General features: G+C 36.4%; 1 protein-coding gene across 4 annotated transcripts in view; it reads left to right on the forward strand.

The window, feature by feature from the left end:
* The window catches only part of ARID4A (AT-rich interaction domain 4A), a 75,262-nt gene that overhangs the window by 27,437 nt on the left and 22,788 nt on the right, over positions 1-25,037 (forward strand). For all 4 annotated transcript variants that reach the window (XM_025393059.1, XM_025393061.1, XM_025393062.1 and 1 more), the window contains exons 9-16: positions 2,627-2,706; positions 4,210-4,286; positions 4,691-4,857; positions 18,548-18,620; positions 20,193-20,287; positions 20,769-20,866; positions 21,400-21,631; positions 24,689-24,939. In XM_025393059.1, coding sequence (XP_025248844.1) covers positions 2,627-2,706; positions 4,210-4,286; positions 4,691-4,857; positions 18,548-18,620; positions 20,193-20,287; positions 20,769-20,866; positions 21,400-21,631; positions 24,689-24,939 — 1,073 coding nt within the window. The remainder of the gene's footprint in view (positions 1-2,626; positions 2,707-4,209; positions 4,287-4,690; positions 4,858-18,547; positions 18,621-20,192; positions 20,288-20,768; positions 20,867-21,399; positions 21,632-24,688; positions 24,940-25,037) is intronic.

The raw sequence follows: 25,037 nt of genomic DNA on the forward strand, positions 1-25,037 counted from the left end.
CTTTGAATTTTGGTATCACTTATCTCTAATAATAATTGTGGCACAAAATGTATCTCAAATTAGATTATAATCCTGTAAAGAGCTGAAAGTGTATTTTTAGGTTTCTGTGTGCGTGTAAATATATTACTCAGTTCATAGATAATAGATTTAATTTATATGAGGAAAGTCTGAAAGTCCCTTGAACCTTTCAGTTGTATAGAAAAATAAGTAATTTGGAATTTGGATGCAGAATATTCAGATTTTAGGTTTGCCAAGAGTTGTTTTTTTTTTTTAATAAATTCTTTTATTTATTCAGATTTATCATTTACCAGGGGATATTGCAAATAAAAAATGAGTAGGACACTATTCTTACATTTGGTGATTTTATGTATAATGTACAGAATAATCCAAGTAACAGTAATATAAAATAGTATATGTTCAATATTAGGACTCCCTGGCCTGCGAGATTACATTTATTTGAGGAAAATACAGAAAGCCTTCACAAAGCAGGTGCTTTTGAGCTGAGCTTTGAAGGATTTAAAGATAGTAGGCAAAGCTTCACTAGAGGAAACAAAAAAATAGGTTAAAAAAAATAGCATGCCTGTAATCCCAGCACTTTGGGAGGCCGAGGTGGGCAGATCACAAGGTCAGGAGATCGAGACCATTCTGGCTAACACAGTGAAACCCTGTCTCTACTAAAAACACAAAAAATTAGCCGGGCATGGTGGCGGGCGCCTGTAGTCCCAGCTACTCAGGAGGCCAAGGCAGGAGAATGATGTGAACCCGGAAGACGGAGCTTGCAGTGAGCCGAGATCGTGCCACTGCACTCCAGCCTGGGCAACAGAGCAAGACTCCGTCTCAAAAAAAAAAGAATGGGTTTGTTCACGGAACTGTTTGCTCTGGGAATCCATTTTGGCTAAATATTAGATGTGAGTCGGAGAATAATAGAAAATATACCTGTGAACATAATTTGATTCTAGGGCGGAAGGGTCTTTAAAAGTTCGCCTAAAGAATTTGGGCATAATTCTGCAGAGAATTTTCCAGAAGAGTGATGTTATTTGAGCTACATGTTTAGGAATGTGAATGAAGAATGGCATGTTACTAGAAAGACTGGAGGTGGCAGGAATCTGTTTGAAGGCCATTAAATAGTTCATAGGTGAGGTAATTAGACCTTGGATTATGCCTATTCATCCTTTAAAATTTACTTTAAGCTTTTCCTGCCACACCTTTTCCTTGCCCAGGTTAAGCAAAATCTCCCTCCTCAATGTTTTCATATTATTATGTGCTAGTGGTATCACTGTACTTATCCTCCATTGTGTTCTTTTTGTGTATCTTTTTATGTTTGCCCCTCCAGTACACTGTTAGCTCCTTGAGGGTTGGCACAGCTATATTATTAGTCTAATAATTACCAGCACCTAGCAAACAAACAAAAAATACTTCCATCTGGTGTTAAGACAGCTGATGTGACTGCCAAGAATATTCAATTATCTGGATATACACTGTTCAGTATGATAACCATGAACTATGTGTGGCCATTTAAGTTTAAATGTAACTTAATTAAAATAAAATAGAATTAAAAACTCAGTCTCTCAGTTGCACCAGCCACATTTCAAGTGTTTAGCACCATGTGACTCACTGCCACTGTATAGGGCAGTGCAGATACAGAACATTTCCATCAGTGCACAAAGGTCTGTGAATGGTGCTGGAATGTAGCAGAGAGAGGCTAGTGTTAGGGAAAGCATGAACAGATACATTTAAGCAATTTTTTAAAAATATGAAGTTTTATAAAGGATACAGATTATTTACCAATGATACTGTTAAGATACTATTTTCAGAAGTTAAGAAATTAAAAAGTTCTTTGTTCATGTTTTAACTTGTTTTAATTACTAACGATTGTACATATCTTGGTTAAAAAAGGTAACAGACTTTTTTTTATGACCAGATTTCAAAAAATTCTTATTCAAGTATATTTTAAAAAATTAGATGCCAAATTTTCATCACAGATTATACAATTTAGTTTTTGACAATAATTTAGCTTAGAATAAATCCTGATATTTTTAAAGTGCTGGTCACATTTTAATTTATATTTCTTTTCTTTTTGAAATGGGGTCTCACTCTGTCGCCCAGGCTGGAGTGCAGTGTCGTGATATTGGCTTACTGCAGCCTCCATCTCCTGGGATGAGCTGATGTTACCATCCCAGCTTTTTGAGTAGCTGGGACTATAGGCACACACCACCACACCAGGCTAATTTTTGGTATTTTTGGTAGAGACAGTGTCTCACTATGCCACCCAGGCTGGTCTTGAACTCCTGAGCTCAAGCTATCTGTCCACCTTGACCTCCCAAAGTGCTGGGATTACATGCATCAGTCACTAGACCTGGCCCTGTATTTCATTAATTATTCATTTTATAATCTAATGACTATGGATAAAATAAATTTCTAGACAACCAATATGCTAAACAAAATATATAAGGGTATCTTTTTTTGTATGTAATTCCTTAATAATAGGGGCTATTTATAATGAAGCTGTTTTTTGTAAAAGATGATCTATCTGAGAAGTTAGGGGATCCAGAATTGTTCTTTTGAAAAATATGCTTTTTCTGAGCACAGGAAATAGGAATCAGTCTGTTCTTATTTTATATTTCAGGTAATATCTCCCAGCTGTAATGATGACATCACAGTGAAAAAGGATCAGTGTTTAGTTCGATCATTTATTGATTCTAAATTGTGAGTAATGAATTCTTTAATGATGTTACATGGGAGGAAAAAATATGGAATTACAATGATAGAGCGCTCCCCCACCAAAACTTTATTTTTAATAGTCCAGTCATTCATGAACTGAGAAGTTGTTACCTAATACATTTTGACTTTTTGTAATGTAGGGTATTTTTCACTAACACATTTTATATAAAATCTGTGAACAACATTATGTGAGAACAATATTAAGTTTTTTTTTAGCAAAGCATGGTATTTATTTTTTCCTTAATTGTAAAATTCTATATTTTCATCATGTGTAGTATGTGACATTTATTATTAACTCTGAAGCTTATTTTTATTTTTTATTTATTTTATTTTTTTTTGAGACAGAGTCTCACTCTGTCGCCCAGGCTGGAGTGCAGTGGCACGATCTTGGCTCACTGCAAGCTCCGCCTCCTGGTTTCATGCCATTCTCATGCCTCTGTCTCCGGAGTTGCTGGGACTACAGGCGCACGCCACCACGCCTGGCTAATTTTTTGTATTTTCAGTAGAGATGGGGTTTCACCGTGTTAACCAGGATGGTCTCGATCTCCTGACCTTGTGATCTGCCTGTCTCGGCCTCCCATAGTGCTGGGATTACAAGCGTGAGCCACTTTGCCCGGCCTGAAGCTTATTTTTTTAATCTACATTACAAGGGCAATTATTTTGACTTTTTTCATGATTAAAATCCAGACTTTTGGGCCGGGCGCTGTTGCTGACGCCCAGCCAAGGTGGGCAGATCATGAGCTCAGGAGATCGAGACCATCCTGGCCAACATGGTGAAACCCCGTCTCTAGTGAAATATCAAAAATTAGCCGGGTATGGTGGTGCATGCCTGTAGTCCTAGCTACTTGGGAGGCTGAGGCAAGGGAATCACTTGAACCTGGGAGGCAGAGGTTGCAGTGAGCTGAGATCGCACCACTGCACTCCAGCCTGGCGACACAGTGAGACTCTGTCTCAAAAAAAATGAAATCCAGACTTATAAAAACTTTTTCCTAACCTCATCTCTGCTTTGCGATCAAAAAAGTGAAATTAAAAAAGTTTTTTTGAGTTATAGTTCTCTGTGAAAAATTTAATACTATAATATATCTTATAGTGGTAAAAATATTTCAATATTACTATCTAGTAAATGTGCTTTTTTACTAAAATGAAAAATAAATTTCACAAATATCAAAGTAGACATTGTTGTCTACAAATGTTGAAAACATCATGCTGATATAAATTACCCCGTACTATCTGTAGGAGGAATGTATAGATTGAAATATTGTGAATGTGAGGCCCTCAATGTACTTTGATATATAAAACTTCAGAATTAAGATAACTAGCTTTGCCTGTATTACCTCTTCTTACCTTTTATTAAGGAGTAAGTTAAAAACATTTTATAGGCAATATTTTGATTTTGAGGTTTTTATTTTTCTATATGTCAACATGTACTATTTAAGTAATAATTTGTATTGAATAAGTTATTTTCCTCCCCTTCTTCTTGATAATTAGTTACTCTATAGCAAGAAAGGACATTAAGCAAGTAGACATTCTCAATCTACCGGAATCTGAGCTCTCCAGTAAACCAGGTAAAATAAGGATGAATTACCCTATTATTTTATGTTGTGGCTCTATATGGAAAATAGCAAATAAAGCAAGACTGATACTCTCTGGTGCCACCATTTTAAGTGTTTAGAGTTGATAACCAATCTTACTTGATTTTTTTTTTTAATGTCTAGATATATTTGATGTGTGATTATTAGATAAGTTTAATTTTTCGTATTTTACCATTAAGATGTCTCACAGTATTCTGTAAAGTAATAACAAATTTTATATAACATTGTAACTTATGAAATATGTTCAAGCTTACTGTATCATTTTATAAATGACAGCTGAATTTGAATTCAGATCTTCTGATTCTGAATGCCATGCCTTTTCTTTTGTTCTATGCTGCTAATTCCAAGCAACTGCTGAAGTACATTTTCACTCTTAGGGCTTCAGAAAGCAAGCATCTTCTTAAAAACTAGAGTTGTTCCTGATAATTGGAAAATGGATATAAGTGAAATCCTTGAGTCATCCAGTAGTGATGATGAAGATGGCCCAGCTGAAGAAAATGATGAAGAAAAGGAAAAGGAGGTCAAAAAGACAGAAGAAGAGGTGGTAGGTGTAATTTCATGTTTGTAACAAATAAAAACATCTTAATATCTCTAGTGAAGATAATACCTTCATATATTTTTCCCTCTGTTTTGATTCTCTATTATTTGTTTCCATTTCTAGCATTGTTTGATTTGGGTGTTGAGGAAGGTTTTTGGCTCATAGCATAGTGTGTAAATCAGAACTAATTTTTAGTAAGAGGTTACAAGAAAATACTTTTCAGGTTAGTTAATCAACAAGTGCACACTGGTTTTTTCGGGGTGTTTTCCAAAACAACCCAGGAGGGAAAAAAAAAAAGTTTTAGATATTTTATATGTGTTAACTCATTTAAACTACTACCGTATAAAGTAACTGTTGTTATCCTACTTTAAAGGTAAGGAAAGGGAGGTTCAAAAAAGTTAAGTAACTTTCCCAAGGTGGCACAACTAAAATGGGAAGGATAGGGATTTGCACCCAGGTCTGGCCTGTCTCAACTTTAAAACCTCTTTCAGACATTTCACAATATTTCAAGGATAATTAGGGAAAAAAAAAAATCCTATACAAACCCCAAAGACAATTTCATTTGGCAATTTGGCAAATCATAGAAAAGATTTAGATTGTATGTTCTAAGTGCTAATGGTTTTCTTAGTAATATTGCCATGTCATTTATAATGTGCGTATAATTGTAGGAAATCATCCATGGAATACTGCATGATTGCTTATATGAATACTGTTGTCTATTCTGCAGTGTTGTATCAAATGGGGTAAACTGTCTAGTATATTTTTGGTTGTTATGGGGTAAAAGGGCTTAGGGGCAAGACAAAGACAATGAATTTACTGAAAAGGGGGACCTATTTGAGCATGAAAAATATTTGCCTGGAAAAATATGGGATGCTTCTGTTTTAAATACACAAATACGAATTTATGAAATGAAATGAGTATACTCGTATGTGATGAAGGGCATACGCTATTTCTTTCCTTTTACTTCCCCTGCAGTATTTGGTTTTTTTACACTCTGAAATCAGAATGGCGGTTCATACTTACAGGCTGCCTACAGAGTTGCCATAGTAACATGCTGTTGGTTTTAAGTGAGCATGCTCGGAAAGACAGGAAGGTTTAGCAGAGGCTTGGCAGGTTGCCAATGGAGGTTTGCCAGATGCTTTGAAATGGGCTGTCTTTCTTTTCCTTTCATGTAATGTCTGATTTTTATGTGGAAGAGAATGTAAGTAGTGCTGTATAACCCTGCGGATGCTATGCCCTAAGAGGGAAAGCAAATATTTGCAAGTCAGACTGAAAAATGTCCAGACCCTGTACTGATTAAGTAGAAGGGGAATCTAACCACTTTGCATTTGAAAGAAAATGCAGCATATAGGTAAGATTTTTTTTTGTATGTTTAGTTACCATTTTGATTGCCAAAGACGGGATTAAATAAGAATTTTAGGTATTGATGATGTAGCTGATATGGAAGGACTCAGAACCAAGAAATATTCTTTCTTGTAAAAAAGACAGTAGGAGTCTATTTTTAGAATATCAATGGATGAAAGCTATTTTTCTGAAACAAGATAGATTTTGAAATGAAAATGATAATGAGATAGTTTGGCAAAATTCAGGATTTAAAGTCAGAATATTAAATGTGAATTTTGTATTTTATCTGTATTTATTTATAGATTATATATTTTCAGGGTAATTAGGCCACATTTTCAGGGTGTGAACTGTTGCAAATCTGTGATTTAGCTTTTGTTTTTTAAATTAACATTAGTTAGGATCTTATACTGTCCAATATTGAAGAAAGATTAGCCTCTTTATTTTTGCTAATACTTTTAATTGCTGTCCCTTCCAGAATGCATTTTCCCTACCCCCCCCCCCCACCCTCTAAAAACCCTGAAATTTTAAACAAAGAGGGTAAAAAGAGCTTTGTAGAAAGTTGCAGAGGGAGACTATAAAATAGTAAATTGTAAGTAGTGGTCTTATTACAATGATTCATTTCATAAATATTGTAATGTTTTATTCAAGCTGTGAGTATACATTAGTATAAAAGAACGAAGAGCAGAGGCAAAGCTCTGTTACCTATTGTTTGCAGGTAATAGTAAATAAATTTTTAAAGGTAAGAAAGCTTATAAGGATAGTATCTTCTTAAAATGTGTCATGTAAATTATGAGCCTGTTAAAATTAAGTGGATCAGGATGCTTTTCATCTACTGAAAAATAACAGCAAAATTACAGAATTTAGGCACTGATTCATATGATTATTTATTTTCAGATGGTCAATTTCATAGCATATGTTTTATTGAATTATTGAACTAATTCTTTGACTATACAGGAAGATTTTCTTGAGTGAAATTTTGTTGCTTTAGAAAAATATCAGCTGCATTTCTTGCTCCTGGGTTTAAGATTTAGTTGCTGAATCATTGTAGCTTGTCTTGAACAGTTATTTTTTAAAAGTGTAATATACTGATAAACTGAAAAGCACTGTATACAAGAAAGAGGAGGGGAATGACTATGGTATAAAATGAATAAAAATCTGATAAGCCATGGCCTACCTGGCTTAGTCATTATGGGCCTTAACCATGTAGGTGAGGCCACGCTGTTGTATTACGTTACAGATCAGAGTCTTCCCAAAATGTAATGATGCTATGCTTTTCATGAAGATTCAATGTTGCATTACAATAATCAAAAAGATCTTTTGTAAGATTCTCTAAACCACTGTAACAATACTCTAGTCTGTCATTTGGTGTTTTTAGTATAGCAAGCAAATTTTATGCAGTAGAATCATACAAGTGTTAGATACTTCTGCAGTGTTAATGGGCAGTGAACATTGTTTTTATATTTGATGCTTTGGGTATCCTAAGTAGCCTTAATGAGATTTGAGATTCTATGACGTTACAGAAAGAGCACCTTTTCCCCTTAATATTAATTTGAATTCCTAAGTATTGGTAGTTCAGGATTTGAGTACAAGATATAGATCTCATGCTGTTACTATGTGGGAAAAGATTGAGGATCTGACAGAAAGTAGGTTTTATGTATATTGATTACTTTAAACTTGAACCCAATAATTATATTGAAAAATTCTCTGGGGGATATTTTTATGGTTATTACTTAAATGTTTTTGTTAAGAAAATTTTGTATTAGAAAAGATATTACTGGATTTTTCACCTTTAAAATTGATCAAAAAGTTCATGTAAACATAAGTAATCGTCTCAATTATTCATTTATTCCTGATTTATATTTACTTTGGATAAATATAGGAGAGTTTTCTAAGGGTAAAAAAAAAATGGATCGTTGTTTAGAAAACTGAGCATTAAGGGGAATGTGACCAGTCTTAGCTTTTTAAATCATTTTGGCTTATAATAAGTAGGCTTATAGGTTGGGCGCTTTTAAAAATTTCCTATTTAGTAATGAAAATTTGCCATTTCTCTAATATTGGGAATTGTTTAGGGACCACTGACATATTAATGCCTAAGATTATATTCCACTATTGTAAAAAATCGTAAGTACTTGAGTTTGTTTATTCATGGAAACATAAATATTATTTTTGATGTTTAAATCGTGTTATTTGTGCATATTTATGCCTTTTTGTAGATGGTAAAGGCATTTGTTGGTGGTCGTTCAAGATTACTTTAGGTATAAACTTACAGTAAATCCTTGATAACTTAAGAAAACCATGCTAAATTAGTAGAATTTAAAGAATATTTTAAATGTAATGTGAACATTTTGTATTTCTAAGCAGATCCTAAAAAGCCAACCTTCCATGAATAATTGAGACTTTAGCTTGCAATCATATAACAACTGACTTGCTAAAATCTTAAAGTTTAGCCCATTAAACAAACAAAAATGCCCCTATGTATTTAGCAGAGTCTTGCTTCATGGTAATAGTATAAGAAAGAGTCTAGCCCAATTAGGATCATCTAATCAGATTAATAAGGATTCCACATTTGTACACACAAACATAGCTACATACAGCTATGTTTTTATGTATTTAAAAAAAACTTTTATATCAATTCATTTTTTAGTTGTGGTCACATGAGATAGTTGACTTGTACTAAAAATCTTGGATTTGATAGCATTTAAATGACATCTTGATGATTAAAATGTGTACCTTTTCAAATGGGGAAAAATTACTAGGCTCAGTTAACTTGATAAAATACAAGAATCATGTAATCATTTATTTTAGGCAGCTGTTGTTAAAACTGTTCTCTGAAATTATAAGTGCCTTACTATGAATATATCATCTCTTATGTGAGCCCTGAAATTTTCTGTAGGTGTACAATAGGGAAGAATAGTACCACTCTAAATTTTATGATTACCAAATTTCACTGGGCCTTCAGCGCTATTGGTCAATTCCCAATTTCTGTAAGCAAATCATTATTTCCTCCGTTCAACCGATAATCCTATATCCACTCCACACAATTTTATAAAGAAATTGGGAGCTTCAGATGTGAGCATGCTGTAAACCTGTTTGCCTGCTCTCTTTCACTTGAGGCACAATTGATAGTGTTTTGTCTTCCTCTATAAGATGAGTCTCTCAGGTTATGCTCTGGATCTCATTCCCTTCCTCCTTTCAGGAAAAGAGAGACTATCGACTCTCTCTTTTCTTTCTTGCATCTTTAACTTACTCCTTTCAGTTGTATCCTTCTCATCAGCTTTTTAAAACATGCTTACATCTCTCCCAGCCTTCTGACAACCCCTCCATATTTCCTCGACAAGTCTTCAGACAACCTCTGTGCTTTCCCCTCCAGGTAACTACATTTCTTCTTCATCCACTCATGGCCAGATCACTTAGAGTTACATACACTGTTCATAACCTCTCCTTTACTCTTAATTCATAATACTGTATCTTGCTTTCCCACAACTAAAACAACTTTACTAAGGTTAGCGGTGACTCCAACAAAGTTTTGTACTAAACCAAACACATTTTTATCTTGATCTTACTTGACTACTGAGTAGTAGTCAGTACCTCTGACATACGTAACTTCTTAGAATGCTTGGTATCCATGACATCACAGTTTTTTGGCCTACTTCCTATCTAAAATGATATAATGACTCGATATCTATATGTACATCAAAGATGTCTCTTCTTAGCTCAAGACATTTATAACAAACTGCCAATGAAGATTTCATCTTTTTTTTTTGGAGACAGAGTTTTGCTCTTGTTAGCTAGGCTGGAGTGCAATGGCATGATCTCAGCTCACTGCAACTTCTGCCTCCTGGATTCAAGCAATTCTCCTGCCTCAGCCTCCTGAGTAGCTGAGATTATGGCATGCACCTCCATGCCTGGCTAATTTTGTATTGTTAGTAGAGATAGGGTTTCTCCATGTTGGTCAGGCTGGTCTCGAACTCCCGACCTCAGGTGATCCGCCCATCTCGGCTTCCCAAAGTGCTGGGATTACAGGCGTGAGCCACTGCGCCCGGCCGAGGATTTCATCTTAACTTGTACATATTCAGACTCAGTATGTGCAAGACTGCATTCATCATCTTTTTCCCCTAAACCTGTCCTTTCCCTGGCTGTCCTTAATTCATTTTAATAGAAGCAGCATCCGCTCAGCTGTCCAAGCCAGATACACAGAAGTCACCTTGATTATTCTTAACCCCCTGTCCAATCAGATACCCAGTCCATTCTCTTCTACCCACTCGAATAGCTCTCAAATTTGCCCACTTCCTTTGGTTTCTTTTCTTCTTTCTGCCAATCTTACTCCAAGCTACTGTTCTCTTTTACCCCTAGACTAATGCAATAACAATAACAATTTAATTGTTCTTTCAACATCCATGCTTGCCCTCCTCCAGTCTATTCTCTGTACTGGATCTACAGTAGTTTTTTTTTTTTTTTTCTAACTGAAGATATATATATGTGATTCTTTTAGTAATAAAATAATTTTAGGGAACAAAAGAGGTTGTGGTTTTTATTCTTTTGGATTAAAATGTTTCTAAAGCATATTGCATAATACCACCTTTTTCTAAACGCAGTATAATGTACATTATTTAATGTAATATTTACTCAAGATTTAATTATTGCATTCTTGTAAATCACATACTGTCTTGGCTCTTAGCCCTTACACTAAGTGACATAAGTCTGTAAAGATTGTGAATTTTTTCCCAGTTTTCTTTCTTCTAATCTATATATTGTCAATTGTTAGTTTTTACATATGATAACTTTCTGGACAGTTCTTCAGAATTCCACTTGGGGTGAGTCTTATTGATAACCTATATAGTCATTTTGACCTATGGCTCACCTGAGTTACCAGACTTACTATTTGTTTTGTTTGCTTTTCACTTTAAGTTAAACCTAAAGTTAAACCTGAAGTTTAACTGAAAGTTTAAAATTTTAAGCTTTCTTTTTAAATTCGTCTTTATTTGCTGTTTCACTAAGGTGTTGTGACAACAAAATATATCTGTTGTACCGGAACATACATCAAGATGTACCTTTCATAATACCACTATTAAAATGTTTACCTTTTGTAGGAGATACAAACAAGTAAAGAGGACCACGCTAAATAATGTTCTCAGTTTATTTATGGAGACTTGGTGGTTTTTAAAGTAAGACTGTTTGGTTAGTCCTTGCAACAGTCTATGTAAATATGTATATAAATAAATATATACATATGGAATCGCCTCAGAGTGCATTGCCTGAGAAAAGAGAGATTATGAAGGGGAGTTAGATACTTTATCCCATAGTTCCTCCCAAAGTGGACTTTCTTTTTCTTTTTTTCCTTTTTCTTTTTTTTTGAGACAGTTTTACTCCGTCACTCAGACTGGAGTATGATTTCCACTCACTGCAATCTCCGCCTCCCAAGTTCAGATGGTTTTCATGCCTCAGCCTTCCCAGTAGCTGGAATTACAGGCATGCGCCACCATGCCCAGCTAATTTTTGTACTTTTAGTAGGGAAAAGGTTTCACCATGTTGGCCAGGCTGGTCTCGAACTCCTGGCCTCAAGCGATCTGCCCACCTTGGCCTCCCAAAGTGCTGGGATTATAGGCGTGAGCCACTGCGCCCAGCCCCAAAGTGAACTTTCTAGAACCTTACAATAAATCTCCTAGAACCTTCTCTTTATATATATATTTGTGTGTGTATATATATATGTATCTTTGTGTGTGTGTGTGTGTATATATATATATATATATAAAAATTAAGAAAACCAAGGTTTAGAGAGGTTTCAGAATTTTTTACAGGCTTTTAAGAAAATGTTCTTTCCTCCTCTAGATTGTAAGATCTGTGAAAGCAGGGGATTTCAGGGTTTTTGTTTTTTCCTTTTCCTACCAGTATGTGTAGCTAACAGCTATCAACACAGAGCTTGCTTAGCTGATATTAAACCTTCATTAAATGAATGAATATGGGTTATGTAATTGTTGTAGCAAATTACTCTTTGAAACAAGGTGGTGGGAAATTTGTTATAAGGTTCTAGAAAGTTCACCTTGGCGGGGGGAACTAAGGGATAAGATATCTAACTTCCCTTTATAGTATCTGTTTTCTCAGGCTGTGTACTCTGTAGGTAATCTCAATTTCTTGCGTAATTTTGTGAGTTTATAAAATAAATTATTTTTTGCTTAAGTCATCTTGGGATAGTTTTCTGTCACTTGTAGTAAAAGTTCTTGATTTTCAGTGCTCCTTGTTTGTATTTTGTTCCACTTACACTTCTTTATTCTCCCTTCCACGATATGGGACTTCTTACATCTCCCCTGCTGCCACTTAGATATTGTTCAGAAGCTGCTGTTGATATTACATTGAATATTGCCTTTGTGTTGCCCATTCCCTTTGTTAGTATTAAGTATAATAGGAAAGATAAAATGAAAGTTTTAAAAACTCAGAAAATAAGTGACAACAGCTGAGATTTTAAAAATTCAACAGATATTTGTAGGAACAAAGAGGTGGGCACGGGTCAAATCATGATGGGGCAGACTTCTAAAGGCCTGTGATGAAAAACCCAGACCTCGTCCTGAAGGTGCTGAAAGCCAATAAAGGGTTACCAGCAGGAACCACCTATGTTTTATAAAGATGTTCATGGATAATGAATTCAAAGGGAAAACACCAGAGGGAAGACATCTGGAGTAAGTGGTGATTATAGCTCACTGCAGCCTCAACCTCCCAGGCATATGCCATCCTCCCACCTTAACCTCCTGAGTAGCGGGGCTAGGATTAAAGGCACGCACCACCATACCCAGCTAATTTATTATTATTATTTTTTTTTATAGAGACAAGGTTTTGCTCTGTTGCCCAGTCTGGTCTAAAACCCCTAGGGTCAAGTGATCCTCCTGCCTGGCCCTCCCAAAGTGCTGGGATTACAGGCAGGAGCCACTGCGCCTGACCAAAAATTCTAAGGGATTCCCATAGGGGTTCTTGAAACCTGAGAATACCCATCAATAATATGTACTGTTACATACAAAACACAGTACAGGGAAACCACAAAGATCAAGTTTAGTTACACCTTTCCTCACTTTAAAAATGTCAATTTTTGTGGCTCCAATATGTTATACGCTAGGAAACTATCCCAAGCCACCAGTTAGAACTGTGTACAAGTTACATGGGTCTGAGGAGCTTTGGGTAAAGTTCATCATCTTTTACTGATATATTTTGACAATTTGGACACTGTCCACCTTCCTAATGTGTATTGGAAAGTAGAGTTTCTAGCTAAGAAAGTTAATAGCTCCTACAAAAATAAGATATGATCTTATTTTTCGAATTGCATTTGTCTCTGTATTACTCTGTTCTCACGTTGTCATAAAGAACTACATTAGACTGGGTATTTTATAAAGAAAGAGGTTTAATTGACTCACAGTTCCACAGGCTGTACAGGAGGCACGGCTGGGGAGGCCTCAGGAAACTTATAATGAGGAGAAAAGGTGAAGGGGAAGCAAGCACATCTTCATGTGGCAACAGGAGAGAGAGAGAGAGAGAGAGCGAGAGAGCGAGCGCGAGAGAGCGCAAAGGGGGAAGTGCTCTACGCTTTCAAACAACCAGATCTCATGAGACCACACCATCATGAGAACAGCAAGGGAGAAATCTGCCCCCATGATCCAATCACCTCCCACCAGTTCCCTCCCCCAGTATTTGGGATTGCAATTCAACATGAGATTTGGATGGGGACACAGAGCCAAACCATATCAGTTTCCCATCCCACTAAAATGGTAAGAAGTCTGTTTACTAGAATTTGTGCCATTTCCAAATGCATAATCATTCATTTTCTGATTAATATATTTGGACAAGGGACAAGGTGAATGCCAGCAAGTCATGGGCCATAACCACCTGTGTGATTTTTTTTTTCTTCTTCTTTTTTTTTGAGACGGAGTCTCGCTCATTTTGCCCAGGCTGGAGTGCAGTGGCGCAGTCTTAGCTGGGATTACAGGTGCTGCACGCCAGCATGCCCAGCTAATTTTGTTTTGTTTTTTGTTTTTTTTTTTGAGACGGAGTCTTGCTCTGTCGCCCAGACTGGAGTGCAGTGGCACAATCTCGGCTCACTACAACCTCCGCCTCCTTGGTTCAAGTGATTCTCCTGTCTCAGCCTCCTGAGTAGCTGGGATTACAGGCGCATGCTGTCACGCCCGGCTAATTTTTTGTATTTTAGTAGAGACGGGGTTTTACCGTAATGCCCAGGCTGGTCTTGAACTCCTGAGCTCAGGCAGTCTGCCCATCTCGGCCTCCCACAGTGCTGGGATTACAGGCATGAGCTATTGCGCCCGGCCTAATTTTGTATTTTTAGTAGAGACGGGACTTCACCATGTTTGCCAGGCTGGTCTCGAACTCCTGACCTCAGGTAATCTGCCTGCCTTGGCCTTCTAAAGTGCTGGGATTACAGGCGTGAGCCACCACGCCCGCCCCAACTGTGTCTTAGAACATCCTCAACTATTCCTATTTCCTGTCTTTCCCTGACTCTTGCATTTATATTATCATAAATCTTAGCTCTCATACTCAATGAATGTGAAACAAGAAAACTCTACACTATTCATTTGCACAGATACCATTTTCATTCACATGAGTGTCTAAACTAAATGCCAGTCATTAGTGGTAAAGTTATGAGTAAGCCAGGCACAGTGGTTCTCTTTTCTTCCCTCTTCCCTTCTCTCTCCCTCTCCCCATCCCTCCATCAGTCTGTCTGTCTTTCTCTCTCTCTCTCTCTCTCTCTCTTCCTCTTCCTTTCATGCGAAGAGGTGAACTTTCCATCCCAGCTGGCAAGACTAATTCGGGCATGCATTGTCTTCCTTGTGGATGGTTATAATGGCTTCCTTTTCCCTTCCAATCCATCAAACTCATTCTTGGCTGAGAAATTTTAAATATACAAATCTGATCTAATTATCTTTCCCTGTCTCAAATTTCACATCTAACCACAGTATCAAGTTTTGATTCTTTAGCATACTATTATAGAGTCCTTTCCTAATCCCAGCCTGCCTTTGTCAGTCGCATGCTTATGCTGTTTGCTCTAGCTCCAGGGCTGTCTACTATTTATATTTTGAAGCTGCCTAATACTACCACTGCCAGTTCATCTCAAGGAGAACCATTCATTTCCTCACTTGCTCCTCCTGTATTCTTTTATGTATTTTACAACACTTATCACATCGTGTTATATTGGCTTCTTTTACCTTTCTACACCTCCTGCCAAACTCAGAGCAGCAAAAATAGAAAGGAACCATGTGTTCTCATTTTAATCCACAGTGCTTTTGAACAATCTCTGATTCATGGTAACCATCAGTAGATGTTTGAGCTTAATCTGAAGACATGTGCCTAAAGTCAGAAAATTCACAATCTAGTAGTGTAGATAGATATACAACTACTTATAATACTAGGCAGTATATACTAATACTAAATAAATTGGAAATTTCTTGAAATTATGATCATGAATGTGACTCTTGGATCTCTGGCATTTTACTGGGTACATAGTTATTCTTATGTATAAATGTAAATGACTAAATGAAGGGAAGAAGTCTCCTCAGCATGGTCTAGTGGACCTCTACCTCCCATTCTTATAACCCTCTCGCACTCCAAAACCCTTGAAAGATGCAACAGTCCCAGGCCTTGACCAGGAGGGAAATTGCTATGAAAATGCCATGGATAGAGAAAGCAAACCGTGATAGCAATTAAGAGCCCCATACAAAGTCATAAAGGCACATTCTTCTCATTGGAGGCGTTTTCTAGCGTATGCAGTTTTACTGCAAGGTGACTAGCAGCAAGGCTATTTTCAAGAATAATTATGAGGAGTGGCTTGTAAGAGAAGCAATTTTAAGTTTCACAGAAACATCAGATAAGTTTAAAACTTTGTTTATAGCATCATCTTTTATTTATTCTTGGTAGAAAATAAATTTCCCCTCAAGGCATATGTCTGTAAGTAGAATTCTTTATTCATTTATGTCTTGTTTAACTGTACCAAAACTACAATTCTTTGGCCATAGTTTCTCATGAAACCTAAAGCACTCTTGGTTACCCACTAACTTTTAAATAAAATACACATAAATCAAATTTTATCTATAAAAATGTATTCTTAACTTTAAAAATTTATCAAATGTTGGGTGCAACCTAATTTTTCAGTTGATGAGTTGATTTTGTTTACTTGTATTGGGGAGCAACTTTGATTTTAAATTACTGCCTTTTTAAAGAATTGCTTTTACATATATTGGATACAGAAGGGATCCCTGAATTCTGTAGCATCATAAATACTGGAATGAGGCTGGGTGTAGTGGCTCACATCTGTAATCCCAGCACTTTGGGAGGCCAAGGTGGGTGGATCACCTGAGGTCAAGGGTTTGACACCAGCCTGGCCAATGTGGCGAAACCCAGTCTCTACTAAAAATACAAAAATTAGCCAGGTGTGGTGGTGCATGCCTGTAATCCCAGCTACTCAGGAGCCTGAGGAAGGAGAATCACTTGAACTCGGGAGGCAGAGGGTTGCAGTGAGCTGAGATTGTGCCATTGCACTCCAGCCTGGGTGACAGCAAGATTGTCTTTAAAAAAAATATACTGGAATGAAGTTTTCGTCTGAAAAGAGAATATTATGATTACAGGGCACAGGCAAAGCATAGAGCCAGTCTGGCATAAGTGGTTTTTGGTTTTGATTTTTTTTTCCCCATACTAGAAGTTCTTAAAATTAATACATGAAGTGGTTCTTGGGCTATTGAATTACTTTTTTTCTTGAGTTAATTCATTGGCAGTTAACTTTGTAAAAGCAATATTTTTAAATTCACATGGGGAAAAAACTGCCGTCTCTTAATTTGAGCTTTAAGTAATCACCCCTACTAACTACTTTATAGTGATTATTAACTTTGTAAACTGCTGATTTTGGACACATGTTAGAACTTAGATTTAAATTTCTTCATATTTTGTAGAAGTATTTTAGTGTTATAAATCATTATGAATGAATGTACTAAAAGAAAAAAGAATGTAATAAAAGATCTCACTCCCTTTGTCTTGATTGTCTCATGGTTTTTTATTATATATTTTAATCAACTACATACTTATTGATCCTGGCTATATTATCAGCTATTAGATAACACAATTTTAAAGTGCCTCTTGCCCTCTGGACACCAAAGACTCAACATTTATTGCTTGAGCATTGCCTTTGTTTTGAATATGGCTTTGTAAAGACAAAAATCCAGGCCGGGTGCTGTGGCTCACGCCTGTAATCCCAGCACTTTGTGAGACTGGGGTGGGCGGATCACCTGAGGTCAGGAGTTTGAGACTAGCTTGGCCAAAATGGTGAGACCCATCTCTATTAAAAATACAAAAAAACTAGCCAGGTGTAGTGGCACACTGCTGTAGTCCCAGCTACTCAGGAGGCTGAGTCAGCAGAATTGCTTGAACCTAGGAGGCAGAGGCTTCAGTGAGCTGAGGTCGTCCCATTGCACTCCAGCCTAGGCAGCAAGAGCAAAACTCCATCTAAAAAAAAAAAAAAAAAGATTCTGAGCTCTTTTAGAACAGAGGAGAGTAATACTCTGAGTTATGATCATTTATATGGAGGAAACATATCAGTGTTTTGTTTCTCTGTAGTATTGCTAAACTTTAAGAATTTTTAAAGAAGCTAAATCAATAATTATGTATCTTGTTTCCTTCCCTAAGAATTACTTCTGGAATTATTTTGTTATCTTATTTTTAGGTGTTGCAAAGTCAACCAAAGGGGCCATACTAGAAAGGCAAAAGAGAAAACCAGGTTATTGTGAGATGAGGGGGTGATGAGGTCTGGGGTAAAATAGAATGTATATGACTCACTTAAATGTATTCAGATTTCTTTAAAACATTGTACCATCTAAACAAAAATCCTTTGCCACTGTGACTTTGCAATCCCTGGTTTATATTCATCTGACAATAACAAAACCTATCATATTTATATGAAAGTTACTTTTAGATATAAATATATGATACAATGAACATGTGTCATGATTGTGCTCATCTGCCAGTATATTTGCGTGGGCCACATAGTATTTTTAATGGGCTTAAAAAAAAAAAACAGGTGAGGTGAAAACATAACACTCCCATTTTATTCCTGAATGTTTTCCTCTTGGCTAATCTTAGTCCTTACAGTGATACTCAAAGGTAGAGTTAGACTGGTAAATGGAGTGAAGGGTAGACATTTTATATCTTCATAAATATGACTTAAAATCTGGCATTGTAGGATATTGAGAAAATTCAGATTTTTCAGCTTTATTAAAATTTGATGACTTTACATTGGGTTCACAAAAGTAAAAGAAGACATGTATCTTTTCCAGTTCACTGCGCCATACATTTATGTATTTTATCTTTACAGCCTGAGGAAGAACTTGATCCTGAAGAGAGGGACAACTTCCTCCAGCAGCTTTATAAGTTTATGGAAGACAGAGGTATTTTCATGCTCATTATTTTAAAGTAGTCATTTATTTTACATGTTTACATTCTAGGTATATGCATTGTTTTTGTTAGTATTGCAGATAAACAGTTTTGGATTTTATAATTTATTTATTTATTTTGAGACAGGTTCTTGCTTTGATGCCCAGGCTGGAGTGCAGTGATTTGCTCCTGGCTTACTGCAGCCTTGACCTCCTGGGCTCAAGTGATCCTCCTGCCTCAGCCTCTCGAGTAGCTGGGACTACAGGCACGTGCCACCATACTCAGCTAATTTTTTATTTTTCTATTTTTTGTAGAGACAGGTTTGGCCATATTGCCCAGGCTGGTCTCAAACTCCTGGCCTCAAGTGATTCTCTCACTTCTGCCTCCCAAAGTGCTGAGATTACAGCTGTGAACCACCATGCCTGTCTAGTTTTGGATTTTAAATAAATCCTAGAATCAGTTACACCTGACAGTAGTAAAATATTTGGAATTAAACTGTTAATACCTATTTTACATAGAAACAAGTGAGAAAGTATTTTAATACAATTTAGTTTTCCCTGTCACTTATAAAACTAAAGAATATTCTGATATTTTAGAAATAGAAAGTGACCAGTTATAATGTTAATCTGCATATCCACTAATTGCTAATGCTGTATTTGTGGTAAATAAACTAGATAAACTAGCCTGATCCTTGTTCTCAGCAAATTAAACATAATAGGAGACCAATTGTTATCTGAAAAGGATGAGATTTCTAATATAGGTAGAATAATAGAACAATTATAAACCATCCTACTCCTTGGCATTTGTTAGTCCTGGAAAATCTTAAGATAAATTGGTCCTAAACATTCTGTGTGGCCTTCAGAAATCATCCTTCAGATTACTGCTAACAGTCTTAACATTTGTGTCAAAGCAGTGAAAATGGAACCAGGGTGTAAATCTTATCTTTTCTATTGTGTTTGTTTATGCCTAAACTTTTTTTTTTTTTTTGAGACAGAGTCTTGCTCTGTCACTCAAGCTGGAGTGCAGTGGCATGAATATGGCTCCCTCCAGCCTCCACTTCCTGGACTCAAGCAATCCTCCCACTTCAGGCTCCCGAGTACCTGGGACCACAGGTGCACACCACCACACTCAGCTAATGTTTTCCTTTTAATTTTTGTAGAGACAGGATATCGCCATGTTGCCCAGGCTGGTCTCAAACTCCTGAGCCCAAGTGATCTTCCTGCCTTAGGCTCCCAAAGTGCTGGGGTTACAGGTGTGAGCCGCTGCACCCAGCCCTATGCCCAAGCTTCTTGAACCAGCAACATTGTTGGCCACACCATGTAGTGTTTAGTTTTACTCAATTCATTCACAGTTAAAGAGGTGGCTTTATTAGTTTTAGAAGTATAACACCTAAAATCTGAAGTTCCCCACAAAGGCTATATAAATAATGGAGAGCATATCTTATGTTGTCTTACATTGTTTAAGGCTCTTTAAATATGTGCCTCTAATTAATGAAATTTGGGAAATTAGAAGTTGACAGCTTTGTTTTCAAATTAGTATTTCTCATTTGAATAAACATTTTATTTCTACCTACTTACATTGAAAAGGTACTCCAATCAACAAACCACCTGTTTTGGGCTATAAAGATCTCAATCTCTTCAAACTCTTCAGACTGGTTTATCATCAGGGTGGATGTGACAATGTAAGTATAACATTGCTATTTGAAACATGTATTGATGTCATAAAAAGGTAAATTATTTTATATTGCATTATATGCACATTGGATAATAAATACATTTCCTTAATGAACATAGAATATTAGGGTAAAGATTATTTCCTGGCCAGGCATGGTGGCTCACACCTGTAATCCCAGCATTTTGGGAGGCTGAGGCGGGGTGGATTGCTTGAGCTCAGGAGTTCGAGACCAGCCTGGGCAACATGGCGAAACCCTATCTCAACAAAAATTAGCCAGGTGTGGTGTCGCATGCCTGTGGTCCCAACTACTCGGGAAGCTGAGGTGGGAGGATCACTTGAGCCCAGGAAGTCGAGGCTGCAGTGAGCCCTGATTGCGCCACTGCACTCCAGCCTGGGCAACAGAGTGAGACCCTGTCTCAAAAAAAAAAAAAAAAAAAAAAAAGATTAATTCCCTTTGCAAATGTTAACGTAAAAACTTAATTTTCCAGATTGATAGTGGTGCTGTATGGAAGCAAATTTATATGGACCTTGGCATTCCTATTTTGAATTCAGCTGCTTCCTACAATGTAAAAACTGCTTATAGAAAGTAAGTAGTATAGTTTATTCATCAAAGAATATATATTTATAGGAAATATTTTCCATTTACTTTGTTAACAAGAATACATCAATCTAGGAACATTAAAGTTAGAGAAAGTGTATAAAAAGGTTTAGGTTGACAGATACTTGTGATTGAAAGTTATTTCATTGCATCAAATCTTATTTACTCCATTTCTTATGTTGTCCTGATTTCCTTTCCAAAAGCAAGACGCAGACAGTGTCTGCGATTATGATACATATTATAGAGCTACATCTTTTGGGGTGAACAGCCTTCATATCAAAACTTACGATAGTTATGTTTAGTTATCACAAGCTGAGACGTCTCAGGACAGCATTTTATGATCAGTTTTTCTATTTATAATTCTATCTAAAACACCAAGAAAATAGTAACACAGAAAATAGCAACACAAAATTTTTTTTAAATTACTGGGCTTTACTTTTTAAAAATGTGTTTAATAACATGTGAATTCAAGTTAAATGCAAAGACTGTAAGATTTCTTAAATGAAATATTGTTTGTTTAGGTATCTGTATGGTTTTGAGGAGTACTGCCGTTCGGCAAATATTCAGTTCAGAACTATTCATCACCATGAACCAAAAGTAAAAGAGGAAAAAAAAGACTTAGAAGAATCAATGGAAGAGGCTCTCAAATTAGATCAAGAAATGCCTTTAACAGAAGTGAAGAGTGAACCTGAGGAAAATATTGATTCAAACAGTGAAAGTGAAAGAGAAGAGATAGAATTAAAATCTCCGAGGGTGAGTGCTTAATACTAGTTTTATCTGGTTTAAGTATTACTTAAAATTTTTTATTATAGCCATTTTCGTATATACACAAAAGTACTACAGTGAACCTAGCTTATTTTCCAGTATTTAATGCTGCTTAGCTAACTACTTTTTTCTAAATATATTGTATATTATTTTCTCTACCTGAAAACCCTTCCTTCTGTTTTCTGTTTATGTTCGATCAAGTCATTCTCGTCTGGGATGAATCTCAGATACTCCTTTTCCAAGTCTTTTGCTAAAGTATCACCTCATTGAAGGCTATCTCGGTCACCTTATCTGAAATTGTAACCTGCCTCCTCTCTTTAGAACTCTCAGTCCCTGTAATGTTGCTCCTATTTGTAATTTACTTATTCTGTTTATTGTGATTATCTATTTTGCGCCACTCTACACAAGAATTACACTCCACGAGGTCAGGGATTAGTGTTTATTTCATTTATTGACAGATCCCAGACATTTAGAATAGTGCCTGGCACGTAATAAAGGCTTATTAAATAGATGTTGAATAAACGAATCACCTCTTTATAGTGCCTGTGCCCTGAACTAGATGGTATCTTGTCTTTCTCTGTAACTTTATAGCACACTGTGTGGCTCTAGTGATGTGTACATGTACGCTAGTTGTATCTTCCAACTCTGCTCCTTCTTTCCTTTAATATATAAAGTCTGTTTAGGAATTGTCACTAGCATTTGGATCAGTGTCCAGTGATGTTTACATAGTAGGATTTATCAAGTTTTAGAAAGAGAAAGGAATTTACCGCACCATCAAAGAAGTTTAATTAGTATAATATGTCTTATTTTTTGGTGGAATCATATTTAATGAAAAAGAATGTGAAATTTCTTTGTCTTATAGTCCAGAAACCAGTTGTTAAAACTGTTCATTCTTTCATGTAGTAAATGGAATCTTTTAGTGAATGTCATGAAGTTTCCAAATTGGTTTTCTTTTCTTTTTTTAATTTTTTTAAAAATTGTGGTAAGTACATATAACATAAAATTTGCCACCTTAACTCTTTTCAAGTGTACATTTCATTGGCATTAAGTACATTCTCACTGTTGCATAAGCGTCACCACCATCCAGTTCCAGAACATTTTTACCTTGCAAAACTGAAATTCTGTACCCATTAAACAGTAACTCCTCATTCTTCCCCCAACCCCTAGCAACCACAATTTTACTTTCTGTGCCTATGAATTTGATATTCTAGGTATCTTTATATAAGTGAAATCATACAGTGTTTGTCTTTTTGTACTGGCTTATTCACTCAGCATAATATCTGCAAGACATTATGTTGTAGCACGTGTCAGAATTTCCTTCCTTTTTAAAGGTGAATAATATTTTATTGTATGTATTGTGGACATACTTCGTTGTCATTACCTAAAAACCTTCCTCGTCCTACATAAAATATCTGCAATGTGCTGTCTAGTATAGATGAACCATAAATTTACATTCTCCTAAATTTTCTCCCAATTTTTTACTATTTTAAAAAGTGCTGTAATACATTTGCTTGTAAAAATATCCTCATCACTTATCCACATATATAAGCCAGGCTTCTAAAAATGGCATTTCTCACCTGTAGTCCCAGCTACTCAGGAGGCTGAGGCAGGAGGATCACTTGAAACCAGGAGGCAGAGGTTGTAGCGAGCCAAGATCGCACCACTGCACTCTAGCCTAGGTGATAGAGCGAGACTCCATCTCAAAAAATTGAATAAATAAATAAAAATGGTACTTCTGGGAAAAAGGCATACAGACCCAAGTTTTATAGCAGTTGTTTTCATTCATTTACCTACAGATATTTTAAAAGCACCTGCTAGGCCGGGCGCGGTGGCTCACGCCTGTAATCCCAGCACTTTGGGAGGCCGAGGCGGGCGGATCACGAGGTCAAGAGATCAAGACCATCCTGGCCACATGGTGAAACCCCATCTCTACTAAAAATACAAAAATTAGCTGGGCGTGGTGGCGTGCGCCTGTAGTCCCAGCTACTCATGAGGCTGAGGCTGGAGAATCGCTTGAACCTGGGAGGTAGAGGTTGCAGTGAGCTGAGATCATACCACTGCACTCCAGCCTGGCGACACAGTGAGCTTCTGTCTCAAAAAAAAAAAAACAAAAACACCTGCTATGTGCCAGCCACTGTGTAGATCTGAGGAGATGGAAGTGCCATCTTGGAACTTGCATGCTAGTGCTTTATGATAGAAAAAAATTTCTTCTTTTCCTGCCTTTGAAGTGTAAATAGCACATAGCCAGCAACTAGGGAAAACATTTGCTTACTGAGATATTAATTGTATCCTAATGCTCCCTAAGTTGCCGGCTGTTTATCTGCTTTATTCCAAGAAGAGGAGAATTCTGCCAGTGTATAAAAGTTGTCTTGAAATAGAACCTAGGAGATAGTGAAATTGCTCACCGGTCATGGTCACTTCAGCATTCAGTGGGCTAGATAGAAGCTAGTGGGGGTAAAACATATTGCTGTTGGCCCAGCGAACTCTCCAGATACTCATTCAAAGAAGTCTCCTCACTTTTTTTGCCATTTATGCAATTCAGTCCTTTTAAAATGTAGTCATCCACAAATACAGTGACAATGTAAATTTTGTTTTACTAAGCTGTAGAATTAGAGACCACAGAGCTTTTAAAGAAGCAAAATTCAGGGGATATGCTTTATTATTGTTACGTTTTATCATTAACATTAGATAATTTATTTTAAATTTTTATTATAGTTGAGAATAAAAGTGAGATAAAATGACGTAGTAAACAAAGGAGACAACTTTTATTTCTTTTTTGTTGTTGTTTCCTTTTTTCACTCAAACAGATTCTGACAGATATTTCTTAAGTAGTATGTAGCCAAAGTAGACCTGGACATAATTAAGTAATTTATATTAGTTATTCTTTTACTTTCAAAAGGAAGAGAAATGTACCTTTGAGTTGGTTTTCAGGGCCGTGTTTCAAGCCAGAGTCATTGCTGTGAAGGTTAAAGGAAAAGATGTTTTTTCCTACTTTTTTCCCCTTTATAGTGATAGCTATTTTAAAGCTTTTATCACCTCTACTAGGGACGAAGGAGAATTGCTCGAGATGTAAATTCTATTAAAAAGGAAATTGAAGAAGAGAAAACAGAAGACAAATTAAAAGACAATGATACAGAAAATAAGGATGCAGATGATGACTATGAAACTGCAGAGAAAAAAGAAAATGAGCTACTACTGGGGAGAAAAAATACACCAAAGCAAAAAGAGAAGAAAATTAAAAAACAGGAGGATTCTGACAAAGATTCAGATGAAGAGGAAGAGAAAAGCCAAGAGAGGTACATTATCTTATGTTTGTTCTCCAGAAGCACCTGTCTGGGGTACAACAGCGCTTTGTTCCTGCTTAGAGATTCAGGTTTAAGGGAATGTTTTCTTA

Source organism: Theropithecus gelada, chromosome 7b (assembly GCF_003255815.1).
Source record: "Theropithecus gelada isolate Dixy chromosome 7b, Tgel_1.0, whole genome shotgun sequence".
Lineage (NCBI taxonomy): Eukaryota > Metazoa > Chordata > Mammalia > Primates > Cercopithecidae > Theropithecus > Theropithecus gelada.